Source organism: Syngnathus floridae, chromosome 18 (assembly GCF_059516105.1).
Source record: "Syngnathus floridae isolate MCC-2025c chromosome 18, RoL_Sflo_1.0, whole genome shotgun sequence".
Lineage (NCBI taxonomy): Eukaryota > Metazoa > Chordata > Actinopteri > Syngnathiformes > Syngnathidae > Syngnathus > Syngnathus floridae.
In genome coordinates this window covers 3522042-3540655 of record NC_142430.1, presented here as the reverse complement: position 1 = coordinate 3540655, position 18614 = coordinate 3522042, and the positions used below count along the sequence as shown (strand labels likewise).

The 18614-nt window shown below is 40.2% G+C and overlaps 4 protein-coding genes across 6 annotated transcripts; 2 read left to right on the top strand and 2 right to left on the bottom strand.

Moving 5' to 3' along the window:
* Positions 1–212: 212 nt before the first annotated feature.
* Positions 213–7828, bottom strand: LOC148382229 (arf-GAP with dual PH domain-containing protein 1). Of its 3 annotated transcripts, XM_088360593.1 has the most exons (12): positions 7610–7753; positions 6908–6990; positions 5924–6007; positions 4777–4868; positions 4125–4207; positions 2527–2639; positions 2302–2448; positions 1931–2014; positions 1641–1703; positions 1498–1569; positions 1193–1421; positions 213–865 (listed from the first exon to the last, which is right to left on the bottom strand). In XM_088360593.1, the coding sequence occupies exons 2-12, from the start codon at positions 6944–6946 to the stop codon at positions 837–839; spliced, it is 1035 nt and encodes a 344-aa protein (XP_088216719.1). In that variant the 5' UTR covers positions 6947–6990; positions 7610–7753; the 3' UTR covers positions 213–836. The 3 variants fall into 3 exon arrangements, with proteins under 3 accessions (XP_088216719.1, XP_088216716.1, XP_088216718.1); XM_088360590.1 differs by lacking the exon at positions 6908–6990 and having other exon boundaries at positions 5924–6051; positions 7610–7828; XM_088360592.1 differs by lacking the exon at positions 6908–6990 and having other exon boundaries at positions 7610–7828.
* A 390-nt stretch (positions 7829–8218) lies between these two features.
* On the top strand, positions 8219–13968 carry cox19 (cytochrome c oxidase assembly factor COX19). Its single transcript, XM_088359958.1, has 3 exons — positions 8219–8383; positions 13556–13667; positions 13748–13968. Exons 1-3 carry the CDS (start codon positions 8302–8304, stop codon positions 13821–13823), a joined length of 270 nt encoding a protein of 89 aa, XP_088216084.1. The 5' UTR covers positions 8219–8301; the 3' UTR covers positions 13824–13968.
* Positions 13969–15641: 1673 nt separating this feature from the next.
* LOC148382227 (hemoglobin subunit beta-1-like) lies at positions 15642–16404 on the top strand. Its single transcript, XM_088359957.1, has 3 exons — positions 15642–15808; positions 15892–16114; positions 16192–16404. The coding sequence occupies exons 1-3, from the start codon at positions 15717–15719 to the stop codon at positions 16318–16320; spliced, it is 444 nt and encodes a 147-aa protein (XP_088216083.1). The 5' UTR covers positions 15642–15716; the 3' UTR covers positions 16321–16404.
* A 669-nt stretch (positions 16405–17073) lies between these two features.
* Positions 17074–18596, bottom strand: hbae4 (hemoglobin alpha embryonic-4). The gene is made up of 3 exons (XM_088359956.1): positions 18126–18596; positions 17359–17563; positions 17074–17277 (listed from the first exon to the last, which is right to left on the bottom strand). Exons 1-3 carry the CDS (start codon positions 18260–18262, stop codon positions 17149–17151), a joined length of 471 nt encoding a protein of 156 aa, XP_088216082.1. The 5' UTR covers positions 18263–18596; the 3' UTR covers positions 17074–17148.
* Between the last annotated feature and the right edge of the window lie 18 nt (positions 18597–18614).

The window sequence follows — 18614 nt, the reverse complement described above, 5'->3', positions numbered from 1 at the left end:
TAGAAAATGTAATCGGTTCATATATAATATAAATAATTTCTACACCAAAAACGTAACATGTATCTGTGCCACTCCCATCATCTAAAGCAATTGAGAGGCGTATTATTTCAATTCCAATACAGTATTATCAAATGTGTCGGAAAAAAAAATCTAGAATAGAATATTTCAAAAATACCTGTGTGTACACAAACGACAAACACAATGGACGTTCATATGTTCATATGTGTAAGGTTTTATAGTAAAACAAACAATTACTGCAATTAAATGATCATCCTGGTCTTAAAAAATCTTAATAAATAAAACACTCATAATCACGGTCCCTTCACATTACAATCCTTCAAAGCAGCAGCAACAATTTCACAATGAACAACAAAGGCAACATCTGTTTGAAAAGAACTTTCCCACAGTTATGTTAAAAGCGACTGACTGGTCACTGAGAGTTTGTGTGTTTTTAATGCATATTTGTGGTCAACAGTACTTTGCAGATATATGTTGAACATGGTTTCAATGTCAGTGGTTCCAACTCACTTAAAACATACTCACGTAGAACCGCACACAGCCTACAGTCAATAAATTAACAATGCAATATTACTCAGTGTAAATATTACTTCATAACAGAGTTCAAAGTCGTTAAACCATTCACGAGACAGAATTCCAGGGGTGGGTCGACATGTCTCACACAGCTTGCTGCAAATCGTTCACTCTTTGTCCTCACATCAAGCTTTCGATAATATCAACCTGTCTTGTGTTAACTCATCACCTTTCCTCCATGGTCACACTCGTTCTGATCCAAGATCAGGCCAACTCCAGCTTCAGTCTTGCTTATTTTAAAGGCCTCAGGGTTTGTGTTTAAAATGAGCCTCCACTGCAAAAAAAAGATGATATTCAACAAAATACATATAATTCATCGTGTAATTCAAAGTTAACAACAAATTAGCTCATTACTAGCCGAGCTAAACTGTCTGAAACATTATCACGGGAGAGTCACTATCAAACTGAAGCACCCACACCCCCCAAAAGTGCCACACCCTGTTATCATGCTAAAAGGTAAGCAGAGTTGCATTGAGTTTTGGGGGGGGGTGCGGATTAGCATTGTGTTAGCTTCCGATGACCGCCACATATTCGATTGTTTACGTTTGTGTGCCACATAGTGTAAGTGGAGGCACTGCTAGAAAAAAAAAAAATCTGATACCTGCATATTCTTGCGGCCTCATGGGCCGATTGATGACTCTCTGAAAGGCTGCGATCCAATCTCGTTGCTCGGCCTCAGTCTCGCAAGCAAACAGAAACTTCCTGTCTGGTGTGACAATGGTGATGCCGTGATTCCAGTGATGGCCCTGAATTGTTGAGGGTAGGCCAGGCAAAACGGTGTAACTGTTCTCTTTACTGCCGATGAACACTTCGCCGCGGGCGTAGGCGTCCTGGGAGCACAGTTAAAATTGATTTACTGTACTTAGCAAATTCAAAATTACAGAGGTAGTGCATGTTGTATCATACCAAAGGGTCTTTAAAATACATCAGTCGCCTGTCATCCATAGTGAACCACCTCTTCTTGAAGCCTTCTGTGTGCTGCATCATCAAAAGTATACATAAAAAAAAAAGAATTGACATAAAAGCATAACAATCACTGACATACAAACCTTTGGACCTGTTTTCTCCATAAAGCCTTCCTTCATGAAGTTTCGGGTCAATTTTGGCACCAGCTGGAAAGCAACAAAACTAAAGTGAAAAAGAAGCATGAGTGAAACATTAAACATTAGTTTTGCTAGCATGCCCGCAATTTTCACTTAAAGAACATTTCGAGATTAATATGCATGTTCGGTGCTGAGGCTATATGAATGATTAAATTCCAGGACCTGCTCCATGTATCTTTAAGAGCAATACTGAAAATGTAAAACCTTGCAAAAAAAAAAAAAAAATCCATCCTCACCTCTTCATTACTTGCTCCAGGGAAGGCCACTTGCAGGTAGTGGAACCTGGCTGCTCTGATTGCATTGAACCAATCGACCATTTCCTGGTCAAAACAACAACCAAAGTAGCTGCTCTTAACAAAAAACTTGCTTTAAAATATTATTGTGCGCTTTGGCTATGAAGATGCTGCAGTGTGGGATCGATACCTCACAAGGAGGCTGAATGAACCCAATGACCCTGTGCCGCTACTTGGCCAGCAGAGGGCGCAGTGCTTTAAAACAAACCCATCATGCTCCCTTTCCCATAACTTCTTACTTTCTGGTTCTGCTTCCCCAAAAAAAATGTGCTGTGAAAGAAAATATGTCATAAAAGTAAATTGTGTTAACACACCTTAGCGTCGCTGTGGTAAACAAAGATGTTTCTTGTGCTGTTGTCTTTCAGGTAGGTGATCTGCAGTCCGCACGGGTTGCCAATTTTGGCCGGTTGGAAGGTGGCATTGAGGGTTTCGATTTTCATAATCGCCTTGGGATCTCGGGCCTTGCATTTAAGCAACGCAAACAAAACACTGTAAAACGTTTTGCACTTCTTTACGATCGAAAGTCAAATATTGCTTACATCCTGCTTGTTGAAGTATTTGAGGGCACCTTCCCTCTCCGACAGGATGAACTTTCGGCTGAGAAACTGACCGTTGTCTCGTCCTCGTTTCCATAGAAACCCCTCGCGGTATCCTGAGGTGAAAAATGTGTTTGAGTAAGGCAGGCTAGGAGAACATTTGTACCACCCGGCAGTGACATTGTGTACCCGAGAAAAAAAAGGCAGAATTTGGAAGGAAATGCAAGGCACATATTGTCTCTCAGCCAGATTAAATCCTTGTTATTAATATTCGGTTCTATTTTAAGCACAAATGCTTCATCTTTACTCTATTTTGGCCAAAGGCTCAGCCTCTATTTGTTGCTCTTCTATTTCTGTCAATGCTTTCTTATCCGTATCTATTTCTGTGTATTGAATTGGAGGACATCTCTGCAAAAAAAAAAAAAAAAAAGAAAGCATTCTTATTACAACTTCTGTAGTAGAGTTCATCGGATACTTAGACTGCACAGACAAAATAAGGCAAATTTCAAGCTTTTATGGGATTAAAATTCAGTGCACTCATTCATTTTTTTTTTTTTGTGGTGCAAGAGAAACATTTTTTTGTGATGCATTTTAATGAATCTAAAAAGTCTCATAATTAGTATTGTAATGGAGACATGAAAGGCTCATGTTCCCTCTGGTTTTATCACACTTTGGCGGTGTTAAAAAAAAAAAAAAAATTAAGGAACTCATTGCCATTAAGGGCAGTGAAACTGCTTTGATTACCCACAGTGGGTTTATCACTTCATACAAAGCCATTAGCATCCATTACCAGTTTTCTGCAAAGGTAATGAGACATCAGACGATGATTTGATCCCTTGTTGGGAATAAAATATAAAGTAGCGCGGCTTTAAATACATTCGGTTTTGGAATCAAAATCATGTACAATAAATGTCCGTATGGTAATATCTTCCGTTCTCCCGCCCCGCTGCTCTCATTTCCATTTTCCTTTTTTTTTTTTTCTCCCCAGCAATTGGCTGCTTTGCTTTTGTCTTCTTGTCCCAAGCACGGATTTAACTGCGTGTGTGTTACAGATGAGCCTTTGTGTCTGTGACTTTCTGACATGAAACATTCACCTCTGTTAGCATTGCTTCTTCAATCAATTCCCCTCATTGTCCCCACCCACGACTTCTTCCCGTTAAACTCTCGACCTCTACTTCCCTCCTATGCATTTACAATCAATGCCGACATTGGCCTAGCATCGAGGCCAGGTTACTGCCAATATCTTATCTCGATCGATCTTGAAACAAACACACACAAGGACAAAATGGAGAGATGCACTTTGGCGGAGATGAAGAAAGCTTGATAAAATGACTCGTATTACTCTGTCATGTATTTTGTGTGTGTGCGTGTTCTGTGTGTGTGCAAATGGCTTTCTACTGTAACAAAGGATGGGTGAGGTCACTACAGGCCAATAAGAAAGCAGCTCCTCATAAATACACACAAGTGCCCTTACACTATATTTTTACTCATCTTGAGCTAACGACACAGGCTAAACTAGACACATCCAAAAATGGTGCTGTGCATGCTAAATTACGTATTAGCACTCTGTCAGTGTCAATATGTCAGTAAGTTGATTCTACCTGCTGTGTAAGGTTCTTGCTTCTCTATGAACTCAAATTCATTCCTCTCATACTTGGCCCGGATCCATTGCTCTCTTAGCATCCTGGAAACACAATGACGTCATTCATTTAGAGAATTAATTGATCATGATGCAATGACTTGAATAAAATGGTACATAAAATTAAAAAAAATAAACACTGATTGGAATGACACTGAGCAATTGTAAACTCTGGTAAATTATACTCTGTGAAAAGCAAGGGTTCACTGTAATCATGTGACCTATATAATGGGAAGTTTCACATGTAGTCATCAAGCAAGACATAAAGTCAGATTCCTCATTTTAGTGAGCAAGTCACTGCTATTTTAAGACACACACACACAAAAAACCTGAATTCCTCATCCAGCCTAACTTTTAAAATGGACGTTTTGCTATTCCATCCTGCAGACCTTTTTGTTTCTTAACTTTAATTAACTTGAATAATGGAACAACCCCAAGCCTTGTGTTATGCCGAGAGTTGCCGGCACGTTAAAAAAAAAAAAAAAGTGCTCAGCACTCCAATGTGTTTTTGGGCTATAAAGTTTGGTGTAAAAAGCCAATTAAAATCCAATTTATTTAATCACAAAAAGGGGCTTCAAACCTGCTTTTATTAATTGAAATATGAGAGTACTTACTTGCAGTCAGTATGTGTTGGTCTGTAGTAGAACGCGGGAACATTCTGCTGATATTTAGCCTGAGCGACATTGTTTCCCAATTCTGCCATAATCTGAAAGACAGGGGAAAAATGATGTGATTAGTCAATAGATTGCATTAATAGATTGATGAATCCCTTTATCGCCTTCATTGGGAACATCCTGGACTGATTGCAAGTCACAATGACCCATAGGGAGTTTTTAAATGTGCAAATCCATCCAGAGATGTTCTCATCACTATGAGACAAACATGCTAATCACTAATCCGATGGACAAAAATAAATGTGCAAAAGGTAGACGAATATTGGCCGTGGAATATATGAGCCTATCATCCTACTAAATAATTCATAGAAATTACTTATTATTTTCCCTTTTTTTCCCTCAGTAGGTTTCTGTTATATGATTAGTCATCAGGGCTACATTCTTGAAAATCCAGATTGGAAGTCAAAATGAGCAAAGATTTGGGGAAAACAGGGTCACTTGAAGTCTATCACTCCAAAAGACGGTATCATATTTAATTGTATGTGGTTGGGTGCATGAATCATCAATTTATCTGGTTATGCACACAGTTGGTAAAAACGAATGTTTTTATTTATTTATTTATTTATTTTCACTCATTTATCTCATAGATTATGTATTTATTCTAGTGACTTTACATCCACATTTTGTTTTATTTCTAAAAAATTAACTGGCCCATTTGCCCATTTTAAAAAGTGGCCCTTGAGCACAATTATTTTTTTTTAAATGCAATCAATTATTTATATTGACTAAACTACTAATACTAATGTGCCCGTGTGGTAGGAATAAAATTTGCATCCAATTTCAGTCCAACTAACTCCCATTTATTGCCTTCTCACTTCCCACATCTCAACCTTCACTGAATGACTCACAATATTAGCACCCCCCCCCCAAGGTCTTTCCCGACAGCCTGTTTAACTACTGATGTGATGACTTCACATATCCAGCCTTGTATTTAAGACAACATTCAGTTTGCTGCCACATCGAAAATATGAGCTGCGATTGACTTTCATGGGAAATCATTCGTGGGGAAATGCATCATGTCTTCCTTAAATGTCATTGAATATTATATTGCAAGTACACACTCCACAGCTTGCTTTAAGAGCCTCACCTCCACTTCACTTGCTTCCCACGTGTCCCGAATGGACTTGACCCTGCTGATGTGCGGGATGCTGCGATGAAGGAGCGAGCAGGCCTGGCAAACAAACACACCCAGTGTCAGTGATGCCCAGTCTGGCTCTGCAGGCAGAAGACAAGAGAAGAGAAAGAGGAAAAAGGAGATGTGGCAGGAAGTAAACAAGCAGGGTGATTGAAGGCCGGTGAGTTTGGGGAGAAGAGGGGAAATGAAAATGAGAGGAGAGGAATACAGCAACAATAAGATTTCAGGGTACAGATGAGTTTGAAGCACAAATAGTTCATTGTGCATTTGTTTAAAAAGCACAGAAGCACGGCAAAATGTAATTTTCAGGAAATCCTGTTTAGCTTGCAAACAGGAAACAGATCTTCTGAAATTAGATCATCTAGATCTAGACTGCCACTTTCATCACCAGATCTCTGCTTCATCTGTTACATGCATAAAGATCAATCAATAATTGATCAATCGCATTTGAGTGTAATTTATCATTAATAATTGTGTGTAAGAGCCGATTAATTGCACACGAACTGATACGTGAAATGTGGAAATTATATTATCAACTACATCTTGCGCAACACCTGGTCACTCAGAACAGTAGTTACTGGGGTAACGCTCTGTTATACATTTTACGTCACTCATCTGTCTGCATGGGTTGAATAGAGTCTTCATTTAACTAACGAGATTTTTTTTGAGAGGGAGAGCGACAATAAGAAGCAACTACATTATCCGCTACATCTCACGCGCTTGACAGCTGCCATCTCTCACAGATGCTTAAGGAACACACAGACACGGAATATGTGACATTCAAATGAGAACTAAAGGAGAGTGAGTAAAAGGAGGAAGGTGATTTGTTTTATTATCCAGCTACCAAGCTACCCTAAAGATTTGCATCCAAAATCTGCAAGAGCAAGTCTGGCTCTAGAGTTGCTCTGCTGCAGCCAGTCCTCAGAGGAACCATACCAAGCATCTTGAGCGGGCTCGCCTCCAAGTGCCGGGCATTCAGCCCATCCTGGAACCTTTGTGGCCACTTTGGCTTCAGACCACTTCAGAGAGAACCGTGGTGGAGGTATATGAGACAACAAACAGTTGGTGGGGGAGATTTATTAAAAAGGTAAAAAGCTAGCTTGTGCATGTGGTAACATGGTACAAAAAGTGTGCTAACTTTTTTTTATTTGATATAATAACACCCTAGGAGTGATTTTAGTATAAATACACATTGGAATTACACATTATGATTAAATCATCATTGATTGGGCCATCTCTGTAGTTCAAAATGAATTGATTAGATTAGCAAGATCCAGTGTTGTTTGCAATAGTCTTGTACATTGAGAGGCCATCATCTCACAATGGACACACTCTCATTGCTGCAAGAACAAAGCAGGTTCATGAGAGGACAGTTTATGTCTGGTGTGCACACACTATGACAATGCACACACACACACACACACACACACACACACACACACACACACACACACACACACACACACACACACACACACACACACACACACACACACACACACACACACACACACAGACACACACACACACACAGACACACACACACACAGACACACACACACACACACACACTGTCCAGTCCTGATAGCGTCCCCCCCCAAAAAAATCTGACAGTGAGTCAAGATGGACTTTACATACCCGGATTTCCGCAGTCCGCGCACGTCTCGTTGTCTGGTCTGGTGAGTACGTCTTGCAGGACCCGGTTGGTCCCCTCCGGTTCCATAATGAACGTCTTCGTTCACAATACAAGCGCATTCGCCGACTGGAGGCAAATGCAAACAGAATGTGCAGACCATCACCTGTCTGTCATCCGGATCTCTCTCTCTCTCTCTCTCTCTCTCTCTCTCGCTCTCTCTCTCTCACTCTCTCTCGCTCTCTCTTGCTCTCTCTCATATGTTCACTGCGACACCCAGTGGTAATGATGCGTCATTACAATTATTATCATTAGTAGTAGAACTACTACTACTACTACAAATAATAATAATAATAATAATAATAATAATAATAATAATAATAATAATAATAATAATAATAATAATGAAATTACATGGACCCTGTAGGTGATTTGAAAATTTTGTATTGGATCCCAACATTATCATTACTTTTGTTGTAATATTAGTCAGCCAACGCGACAGAATATTTAAAACATCTCGTAGCATAGTGCAATGCATTTGTGCACTTTGTAGTGTATTTTATTATAATTCCTATTGTGACGAAGGTCATCGGTTTTGTAAGGATCGACTAAAATGTCTGCCTTTGTGTGTTGGCAGGTCATAACTACGCGCACTGACGTCACAATTGCGACTATCTCTCCCGTACCAAAACAAAACATGTCGACCGCAATGAATTTCGGGTCGAAGAGCTTTAAACCTCGACCACCTGACAAAGGGTCGTTCCCACTGGATCACTTTGGTAGGTTACACATCGTTTAACATGTTATTATCTTTCTTCATGCTTAGCTTTGCCACTCAGATCTAATCTGGATGCCATGACAGCCAGTGATGTGTTTAAATGTGGGTCATTACATTTACATGGACGAAATTTTGGATTAAAATTATGATCGGATGCTGTGTTTTCATGGGCACTGATAATATCGATCCGATTCCGCCATGTCTTTTGCACGCTCTGCTTCGACTGTATTCAGGTGTTGTGCTCGATTTGGTTCCCCCGTGAGATTTTGTTCCCCCTGCCGCGGGAGCGCGCACAGCTTGTTTGGAAAGCGAAAAACCGATGCCGTACGGCGTCGTACGGCGTCAGCACTATGTTGTTTTCAATAAAAACATGAAGAACTCACGTTTGCGTCAGTCAATTTTAATTTTTATAAGGGATTATTGTCATTTGATGTCTTTAAATTCATCCGCGTTCTGCCATTGAAGCGGGGTGCATTCAAAGACCAGTCGTAAAGACGGAACACTCACTCACTTCACCAAAAAGCAAGGATATAATTACGTGAGCTCTTTGCATAAACCTCGATGCAAAGAAACTCCTCCTTTTGGGTACCGTTACATGCTACAAGGAGTATATATTACAAAGGAGACTTTATTCTTAATTGTAATCATCATTCATCCATCCATTTTATTACTCAGGTATTTTCAAAGCAAATTAATATTGTTGCATTTATTAATTTGCTTTAAAATGACAGCGCAATATAATTAAAAGCTGACACTCTAGCAATGTCAAACGTGTTAGTTTAAGAAAAAGCCAAGATTGTGATCAAATCTTTCATAACGACAATGATTTGAGTGAATTGATTTGAATGAATAATTGAGAAGACATTTCAGTTCTGAAGGCTCCTTTTGTCCCAAGCAAAGTGAAAGTTGGTGGGATAAAAATTGTAACAGGAACGCTATAAAAAATGTCAAGCCGTGAATATTTGTGCCCCCCTCCCATTTTGAGAACGGTGAGTCCTGGACATCGACTGGCTTTTTTTCTGTCTTCCTGGGGGTCTGCTCAGGTAGTGTGGCAAATTTGAACAAGTTCCCTCATTCCTGGCCCAAGTTACAGGGGGGGAACAAATCCTCACGGGGCACCCGTGAGGATTTGTTCCCCCCCCTTATTTTGAGAACGGTGAGTCCTAGACTCCAGCTGTTTTTTTTCTGTCTTCCTGGGGGTCTGCTCAGGTAGTGTGGCAAATTTGAACAGGTTCCCTCATTCCTGGCCCAAGTTACAGGGGGGGGAACAAATCCTCACGGGTGCCCCGTGAGGATATGTTCCCCCCCCTTATTTTGAGAACGGTGAGTCCTAGACTCCAGCTGTTTTTTTTCTGTCTTCCTGGGGGTCTGCTCAGGTAGTGTGGCAAATTTGAACAGGTTCCCTCATTCCTGGCCCAAGTTACAGGGGGGGAACAAATCCTCACGGGTGCCCCGTGAGGATATGTTCCCCCCCCCTTATTTTGAGAACGGTGAGTCCTAGACTCCAGCTGATTTTTTTCTGTCTTCCTGGGGGTCTGCTCAGGTAGTGTGGCAAATCTGAACAGGTTCCCTCATTCCTGGCCCAAGTTACAGGGGGGGAACAAATCCTCACGGGTGCCCCGTGAGGATATGTTCCCCCCCCTTATTTTGAGAACGGTGAGTCCTAGACTCCAGCTGTTTTTTTTCTGTCTTCCTGGGGGTCTGCTCAGGTAGTGTGGCAAATTTGAACAGGTTCCCTCATTCCTAGCCCAAGTTACAGGGGGGGAACATATCCTCACGGGTGCCCGGTGAGGATATGTCCCCGCCCCCCCTCATTTTGAGAACGGTGAGTCCGAGACTCCAACTGTTTTTTTCTGATGATTTGTGCAGTGATACTGTTATTAATGCACTTTATCAATGTCTTTGGCCTTATTTTGGTCAAACAACTTTGTTTCGTTATCATATAACATACATAAAAAATAATGACTTTAAACTTTATTAAAAAACATTATCTATTTGTTTATTTATTTATTTAACATCCAATATTGTAAAGTTATCAGTGCACAAATGATTTATTTACATTTACACCGTTTTAAATGGGGGGGGGAACATATTCTCACAGGGCACCCGTGAGGATATGTTTCCCTCCCTGTAACTTGGGCTACAGACTCAAGGTCTGTCTGTATTAGTACTGTTTATTGAATTATATCTTGCAAAATTATCAATGAAGTTAAGACGTTGAATATCTTAATATTGTTGTCGGGCCAATTAGTGGCCCAACAACGTTATTAAGAGATTATAACTGGCATAACTCAATTGGCATTAATTTTGTTCTTTACACATTTTATTGAAATTATTGAAGTTGTCAAAGTTGTTTGACCCAAATAAGGCCAAAGACGTTGATAAAGTGCATTAATAACAGTATCACTGCACAAATCATTAGAAAAAAAACAGCTGAGGATATGTTCCCCCCCTGTAACTTGGGCTAGGAATGAGGGAACCTGTTCAGATTTGCCACACTACCTGAGCAGACCCCCAGGAAGACAGAAAAAAATCAGCTGGAGTCTAGGACTCACCGTTCTCAAAATAAGGGGGGGGAACATATCCTCACGGGGCACCCGTGAGGATTTGTTCCCCCCCTGTAACTTGGGCCAGGAATGAGGGAACCTGTTCAGATTTGCCACACTACCTGAGCAGACCCCCAGGAAGACAGAAAAAAATCAGCTGGAGTCTAGGACTCACCGTTCTCAAAATAAGGGGGGGGAACATATCCTCACGGGGCACCCGTGAGGATTTGTTCCCCCCCTGTAACTTGGGCCAGGAATGAGGGAACCTGTTCAGATTTGCCACACTACCTGAGCAGACCCCCAGGAAGACAGAAAAAAATCAGCTGGAGTCTAGGACTCACCGTTCTCAAAATAAGGGGGGGGGAACATATCCTCACGGGGCACCCGTGAGGATTTGTTCCCCCCCTGTAACTTGGGCCAGGAATGAGGGAACCTGTTCAAATTTGCCACACTTCCTGAGCAGACCCCCAGGAAGACAGAAAAAAAACAGCTGGAGTCTAGGACTCACCGTTCTCAAAATAAGGGGGGGGAACATATCCTCACGGGGCACCCGTGAGGATTTGTTCCCCCCCTGTAACTTGGGCCAGGAATGAGGGAACCTGTTCAAATTTGCCACACTACCTGAGCAGACCCCCAGGAAGGCAGAAAAAAAACAGCTGGAGTCTAGGACTCACCGTTCTCAAAATAAGGGGGGGGAACAAATCCTCACGGGTGCCCCGTGAGGATTTGTTCCCCCCCTGTAACTTGGGCCAGGAATGAGGGAACCTGTTCAAATTTGCCACACTACCTGAGCAGACCCCCAGGAAGACAGAAAAAAAACAGCTGGAGTCTAGGACTCACCGTTCTCAAAATAAGGGGGGGGAACATATCCTCACGGGGCACCCGTGAGGATTTGTTCCCCCCCTGTAACTTGGGCCAGGAATGAGGGAACCTGTTCAAATTTGCCACACTACCTGAGCAGACCCCCAGGAAGACAGAAAAAAAACAGCTGGAGTCTAGGACTCACCGTTCTCAAAATAAGGGGGGGGAACATATCCTCACGGGGCACCCGTGAGGATTTGTTCCCCCCCTGTAACTTGGGCCAGGAATGAGGGAACCTGTTCAAATTTGCCACACTACCTGAGCAGACCCCCAGGAAGACAGAAAAAAAACAGCTGGAGTCTAGGACTCACCGTTCTCAAAATAAGGGGGGGGAACAAATCCTCACGGGTGCCCCGTGAGGATTTGTTCCCCCCCTGTAACTTGGGCCAGGAATGAGGGAACTTGTTCAAATTTGCCACACTACCTGAGCAGACCCCCAGGAAGACAGAAAAAAAGCCAGTCGATGTCCAGGACTCACCGTTCTCAAAATGGGAGGGGGGCACAAATATTCACGGCTTGACATTTTTTATAGCGTTCCTGTTACAATTTTTATCCCACCACCTTTCACTTTGCTTGGGACAAAAGGAGCCTTCAGAACTGAAATGTCTTCTCAATTATTCATTCAAATCAATTCACTCAAATCATTGTCGTTATGAAAGATTTGATCACAATCTTGGCTTTTTCTTAAACTAACACGTTTGACATTGCTAGAGTGTCAGCTTTTAATTATATTGCGCTGTCATTTTAAAGCAAATTAATAAATGCAACAATATTAATTTGCTTTGAAAATACCTGAGTAATCAAATGGATGGATGAATGATGATTACAATTAAGAATAAAGTCTCCTTTGTAATATATACTCCTTGTAGCATGTAACGGTACCCAAAAGGAGGAGTTTCTTTGCATCGAGGTTTATGCAAAGTGCTCACGTAATTATATCCTTGCTTTTTGGTGAAGTGAGTGAGTGTTCCGTCTTTACGACTGGTCTTTGAATGCACCCCGCTTCAATGGCAGAACGCGGATGAATTTAAAGACATCAAATGACAATAATCCCTTATAAAAATTAAAATTGACTGACGCAAACGTGAGTTCTTCATGTTTTTATTGAAAACAACATAGTGCTGACGCCGTACGACGCCGTACGGCATCGGTTTTTCGCTTTCCAAACAAGCTGTGCGCGCTCCCGCGGCAGGGGGAACAAAATCTCACGGGGGAACCAAATCGAGCACAACACCTGTTTTAATCGACGTCATATACTGACGTCACAGACATGCGCAGTAACGACGGTTTGTTTTCATGCGCGCCGATCAGATTATCAATTGATTTAAACCAATCATCCATCCATCCATCCATTTTCTGAACCGCTTAGTCCCCACGGGGGTCGCGGGCGTGCTGGAGCCTATCCCAGCCGTCATCGGGCAGTAGGCGGGGGACATCCTGAACCGGTTGCCAGCCAATCGCAGGGCACACAGAGACAGACAATCATCCGCACCCACACTCACACCTAGGGACAATTTGGAGTCTTCAATCGGCCTACCAAGCATGTTTTTGGAATGTGGGAGGAAACCGGAGTGCCCGGAGAAAACCCACGCGTCCAATCATCTCGTTCGGAATAAAATCTTAATCGGAATGGGTTTGTCCTGGTACATGAAGCATTTTAATCAGGATCAGCATTTTAATCTGAATAAACGTGTCTATGTAAATGTGACTGAGAACAAACAATATATTAATGGTGGTGTTAGTGCTAATTATTATTTGTATTTTAGGAGAGTGCACAACCTTCAAGGAGACGTTCATGAAATGTTTACAAGACAGCAGCTTTGACAATTCTAAATGCCGACTTCAATCCAAAGCCTACCTGGAATGCCGCATGCAAAAGTGGGTTTCAATATTCATTTTACTTTACTGAAATGCTCAATTAATTAAAATATTCTGTGTACTTTCATCTTTTACTGCAGTCAACTCATGACAAAGGAACCACTGGAAAAACTTGGATTCAAAGACCTGGCTGATCCTCCTCCCAGCCAACACTGACAACGCCACAATGAAAATATGATTTGTGTTTGAAATGTGGAACAGAAGTGAGCAAGCGAGGTTGATAGAATGTTCCAGGATTGTATGTGAAATTTAATATGCCTTTCGACATATACTGTAAATAATTAAATCGTTTGTACTTTAACCAAGGTGTGTGTACAGCTTGAATATCTGTTTCATTGACTTCAGAACTTCACCGTTTCACACCCCCACCCAACGCACAGGACGAGTACACATTTCGGTATAAAATAAAATAAAAAAAAAACACTTAAATCATGCAAGGATGTCAGATATGTGTGATACAGTGCTACCTTATGAGTTTTATGAGATAGACTTCATCACTTGGCTGATATTTTGCTGCGTTTAACTGTGTGTTTGTGTTGTCAGGTAAAAGTTAGCTAACATTTCTTTCTACTTCGGAAACATTAGAGATATTATTTTAAATAAAATTATAATATTTTTAATCTACCTTAACAATAAAGGAATCAACCTCTACTGTTCAAAACAATAACAATGTATAGCGGTCACTCCAGTAATGACAATTAACCGTTGTGCTTATTTACATTTTTAACTGCTTATATATAATTTATTGACACTGCTGCATGGAATAAATGTCTGACAAGATTTGCTTACTATCATAATCTTTTCTGTGTTTCATCTTTGTTGTATTTGTTAAGTATTCCTGTTCTTTCTTGCATTATATTTTTAAAACATTTACCTTTTAACTTTGCAAAAATTGAACGTGTTAACAACCATGTGGTATCTTTCTAAGAAAACCATATGTGAATTTTGGCAATGGATTAGTAGGCGGAGGGGGGGGCTCCTGAAGATAACACCAGTGTGGTTTCTCGAGATAACATTCAAACATGAAAAGCCCAAACGTATCTGAATATTCTTAGTTAATTAGATAACTGATGCGTATAATTGATCTCTAAAAACATATATTAGAATAATCTGTTAAAATTATTATGGTAAAAAGATGATAAATATTGTCATTTGTTGCAGTCATTTAGAGAACAGAATAGATGATTTAATGTTTTTGTGGGGTTTTTTGTTTTCAACTGTTTCCATTGACATAACACTACATTTAAAGCTATCATTTGATTTTACATCAATGGAAAGTTGATAATCCTCATAAAATGTGGGTCCATATTTTTATCATAATCAAAAATAAAGACAGTGTCAAATTGATTAGTTCACCACATACACATATAAACAGACTTGGGAATTAGCATTATGATTTTATTTCTGTAATGTTTAATAAACCAGCCAATGAGATCTTTTGTGCAAAATTCCATTTTTAATGCTGGAATATTATGTTGTATTATCAGCATGTTATTATTTCTTCATTTAGATGTCATATTAAAGTTGTTTTATTTTTTTGCTTTCCTGAACAGAAACAAAATGTTTCAATTATGACGATGAATGTTATGCTTTAGTCATTTCTGATGACTAATTCATTCTTTTAAATTAAAAATGATCATATTTTTAGAGCCAGCAGAAATTAAAAGTGCACATTACTCCACTTGATGATACAGGGTGGGATCTGAAAAAATATGTGGTGATGTCATAAATTCATCCAAAAATCTGAACATAAACATTTCAATTTTTACAAAATAACTTTTACTTAGTTTCCATCTTATGGGTTTTGGATTGACTTACTTGGATTTAAACGTTTTTATACACAAAATATGAATATAAACGTCTGTGTGGAAATATCCAGAAAGTTCTAGAAAGAGTCTGTGGTCTATCTTTCCATCTCTAGCCTATCATAGTGGCTTCTCCTTCTGGGTGGGGAGACCTTGGAGACATTTAAAAAGACCACCTCGTCACTCTCCAACTCTATTCAGCTTTTTTCTCTTCAAGCTTGAACCAAAACAAACAAGCGACAACATGGTTGTGTGGACTGATCAAGAGCGTGCTACCATCAATAACATCATGGGTGGCCTGAACTACGAGGTTGATGGCCCCAAGGCTTTGTCCAGGTAAAACTGGGACTCAATTATATTTGCATATAAACAAAATTCCGTGCAAATCTTCACCTGACCACATTTTGTCCGTCTTACAGGTGTCTGATTGTCTACCCCTGGACCCAGAGATACTTTGGCGCCTTCGGCAACCTCTACAACGCCGAGGCCATCAAGAACAATCCCAGGATCGCAGAGCACGGCACCAAGATCCTGCACGGTCTGGACCGGGCTCTGAAGAACATGGACAACATCAAGGAGACCTACACTGAGTTGAGCACGCTGCACTCTGAGAAGCTACATGTGGATCCCGATAACTTCAAGGTAACGAATAGCATCTAAAAAAAAAATCATCACACTCATAAATCTCAATTTGATTGTTTTATTTGTGCCCTGTATAGTTGCTGGCTGACTGTTTGACCATCGTCATTGCCGCCAAAATGGGAACCAGCTTCGGCCCAGACGTCCAGGCCTCCTGGCAGAAGTTCTTGAGTGTGGTTGTGTCTGCTCTGGGAAGGCAGTACCACTAAACCCAGACACTGGAAATGGGGATTCGACATGTGTTTCCATATGTTTGTCTTCTCCCAAAAGAAATAAAAGCTCTCTAAAGCAAATTACTGCAATTGTTTATTTCTATGTTATGGCTATAGAAAATTTACACACTCTTTCCAGATCACCAATTTACTGTACCGTATTTTCCGCACTATAAGGCACCTAAAACCCTCCAATTTTCTCAAAAGCCGACAGTGCGCCTTATAATCCGCTGCGCCTTATATATGGACCAATATGGATTCGTGGATGAGGACTAATTTTTTAAAGTAAGCTTTACGTGTTTATTTTGTGTGTTGTGTGATATTAATGTTTGAGCAACGTTGAGTTATTGATATATTGTTATTGTTTTCACTATTTCGAGTGTTACTATATTGTGATTGCATTAACGTTTGAGCAACGTTGAGTTATTTATTCTATGCGCCTTATAATCTGGTGCGCCTTATATATGGACAAAGTTTTAAAATGGGCCATTTATTGAAGGTGCGCCTTATAATCCGGTGCGCCTTATAGTGTGGAAAATACGGTACATATCAAGAAAGGAATCTTGGATGGGGATTAGCTTGTGTCTCAAAATCTTTTATCCTCTGTGTTGTTTTCATTCCCAATTTGTCCATCGGAGTTCTCAGTCAATGAATCAATCGAGATCCACTCTTATTTATATACTATTACTATTATAAAAATGTGTATACATAAATACCAGCCATCTGATTTGAGAATAGAAAGTACACACATTGTGTTATTTTCGCATATTTTATTATAATAAATATATAAATACTGTAGATTAAATGGTCTGTATATTGTGCGTCTCATCTGTATTTCTCGGCTAGCACCGCTGCAAAAGCTGAGAGGTACTTGTCCATTGCGGCATGCAAAACCTCTGTAAAGTCTTCACCCATGTGAACGGCCAAGGCCACGAGCATACAGTGGGAAAAGTTCTGCAGGAGAAGATGAGAAAAAAAAAAAGAGTGAGGTAAAACAATGCGTGATAATCAAAAGTCATGAGGTCATGAGGTCACCTTGAAGTTGGACGGGTCTATCCGCAGCACGTAGGCGTGCAAAGTCTGAAGTGGTGCCAGAGTTTCTGTTAAACTGCTGATGTTTTGGGCCCCCTCAACAATGGCTTGGACAATTTTCTTCCCGTGGATGAAGAGGTGATCAGAGCCTGGACTGATGTCTAGGTGGGAAAAGTACGTTTTGCTGCCGGGAAAGGTCGTAAACATTCTGAAAATCACAAATCAATGTACAATCATAATTATAACCATACGAGATATGGAATGCTTTCAATATTTTTTAAACAAGCAAGATCAATTGTTTATTTGGCTCCAGCTGAACCCAACATTCTAGCTAGCTCAATTTGAAGCTGTCAAAATACATGTCATTCTTTCACTTTAAAATTTGATGACTTTTCCTAAATTGATGTGAAATACACAAAAATCAATTCATTCTTAATTAGACACAGACAATTACAATGAAGACATTCTCTCTAGCTTTTATGCTAGTGCTAGCATAACCTGACATAAAAATCTTACTAGCAATGTTTTTTTTAAAAATAAATGTATGCGAATAAACCTTTCCAGTGAGCTAAATGCCTTTATCAAGAATTTCAAAATAAATGCTGAAGCATATTTCCATAAAGCCATTCAGTATTTATCCAATGTATTTAACACTTTTAAGATCAAATTCCAGGAGGTCCTAAAATCCTGACATCAATATCACTGCCACACAATTTTTCCTTATGTTTTTGTATCACACAAATTTTCTTGACCTAGAATTTTGAACTTACCGAAGAAGCGCATCAGCTCCAATATATTCAGCCACAGGAGTCAGTTGCTCCCATTCATTTTCAAGTAGCTCTTTCTCCTTCTTAGACAGCATTGTGAGATACTGCACATGAGAGGAAAAGAAACACATAGATTTCATAAAGAGAATGAATTTTTTCCTTCTTTGCGAAGTAAACTAGAAGTAATAGTAAAGGGTGCAAAGTAGTGGGGGTGTTTTCCCTTGACTGTGTTATCGGAGAACAACATGTGGGTGGGGGCTGAATGCTATCTTCTGTATGATGTGCATTATTTGCATGTGGATTCCATTTTGTCAATGTGACACAATGTGGAAACTGGAGTTGATATTTAGATGGTTAAGTCATCTCCACTCTCCACAAATAAAAATTTGTGATTCGGTGGTTATTGTATTTAGATGAAAATTAATATCTGACCAAAATCAAGCTCATGTAACTTTTATTCGATTAGGTGACGATTCACTTTCACTTCTCCAA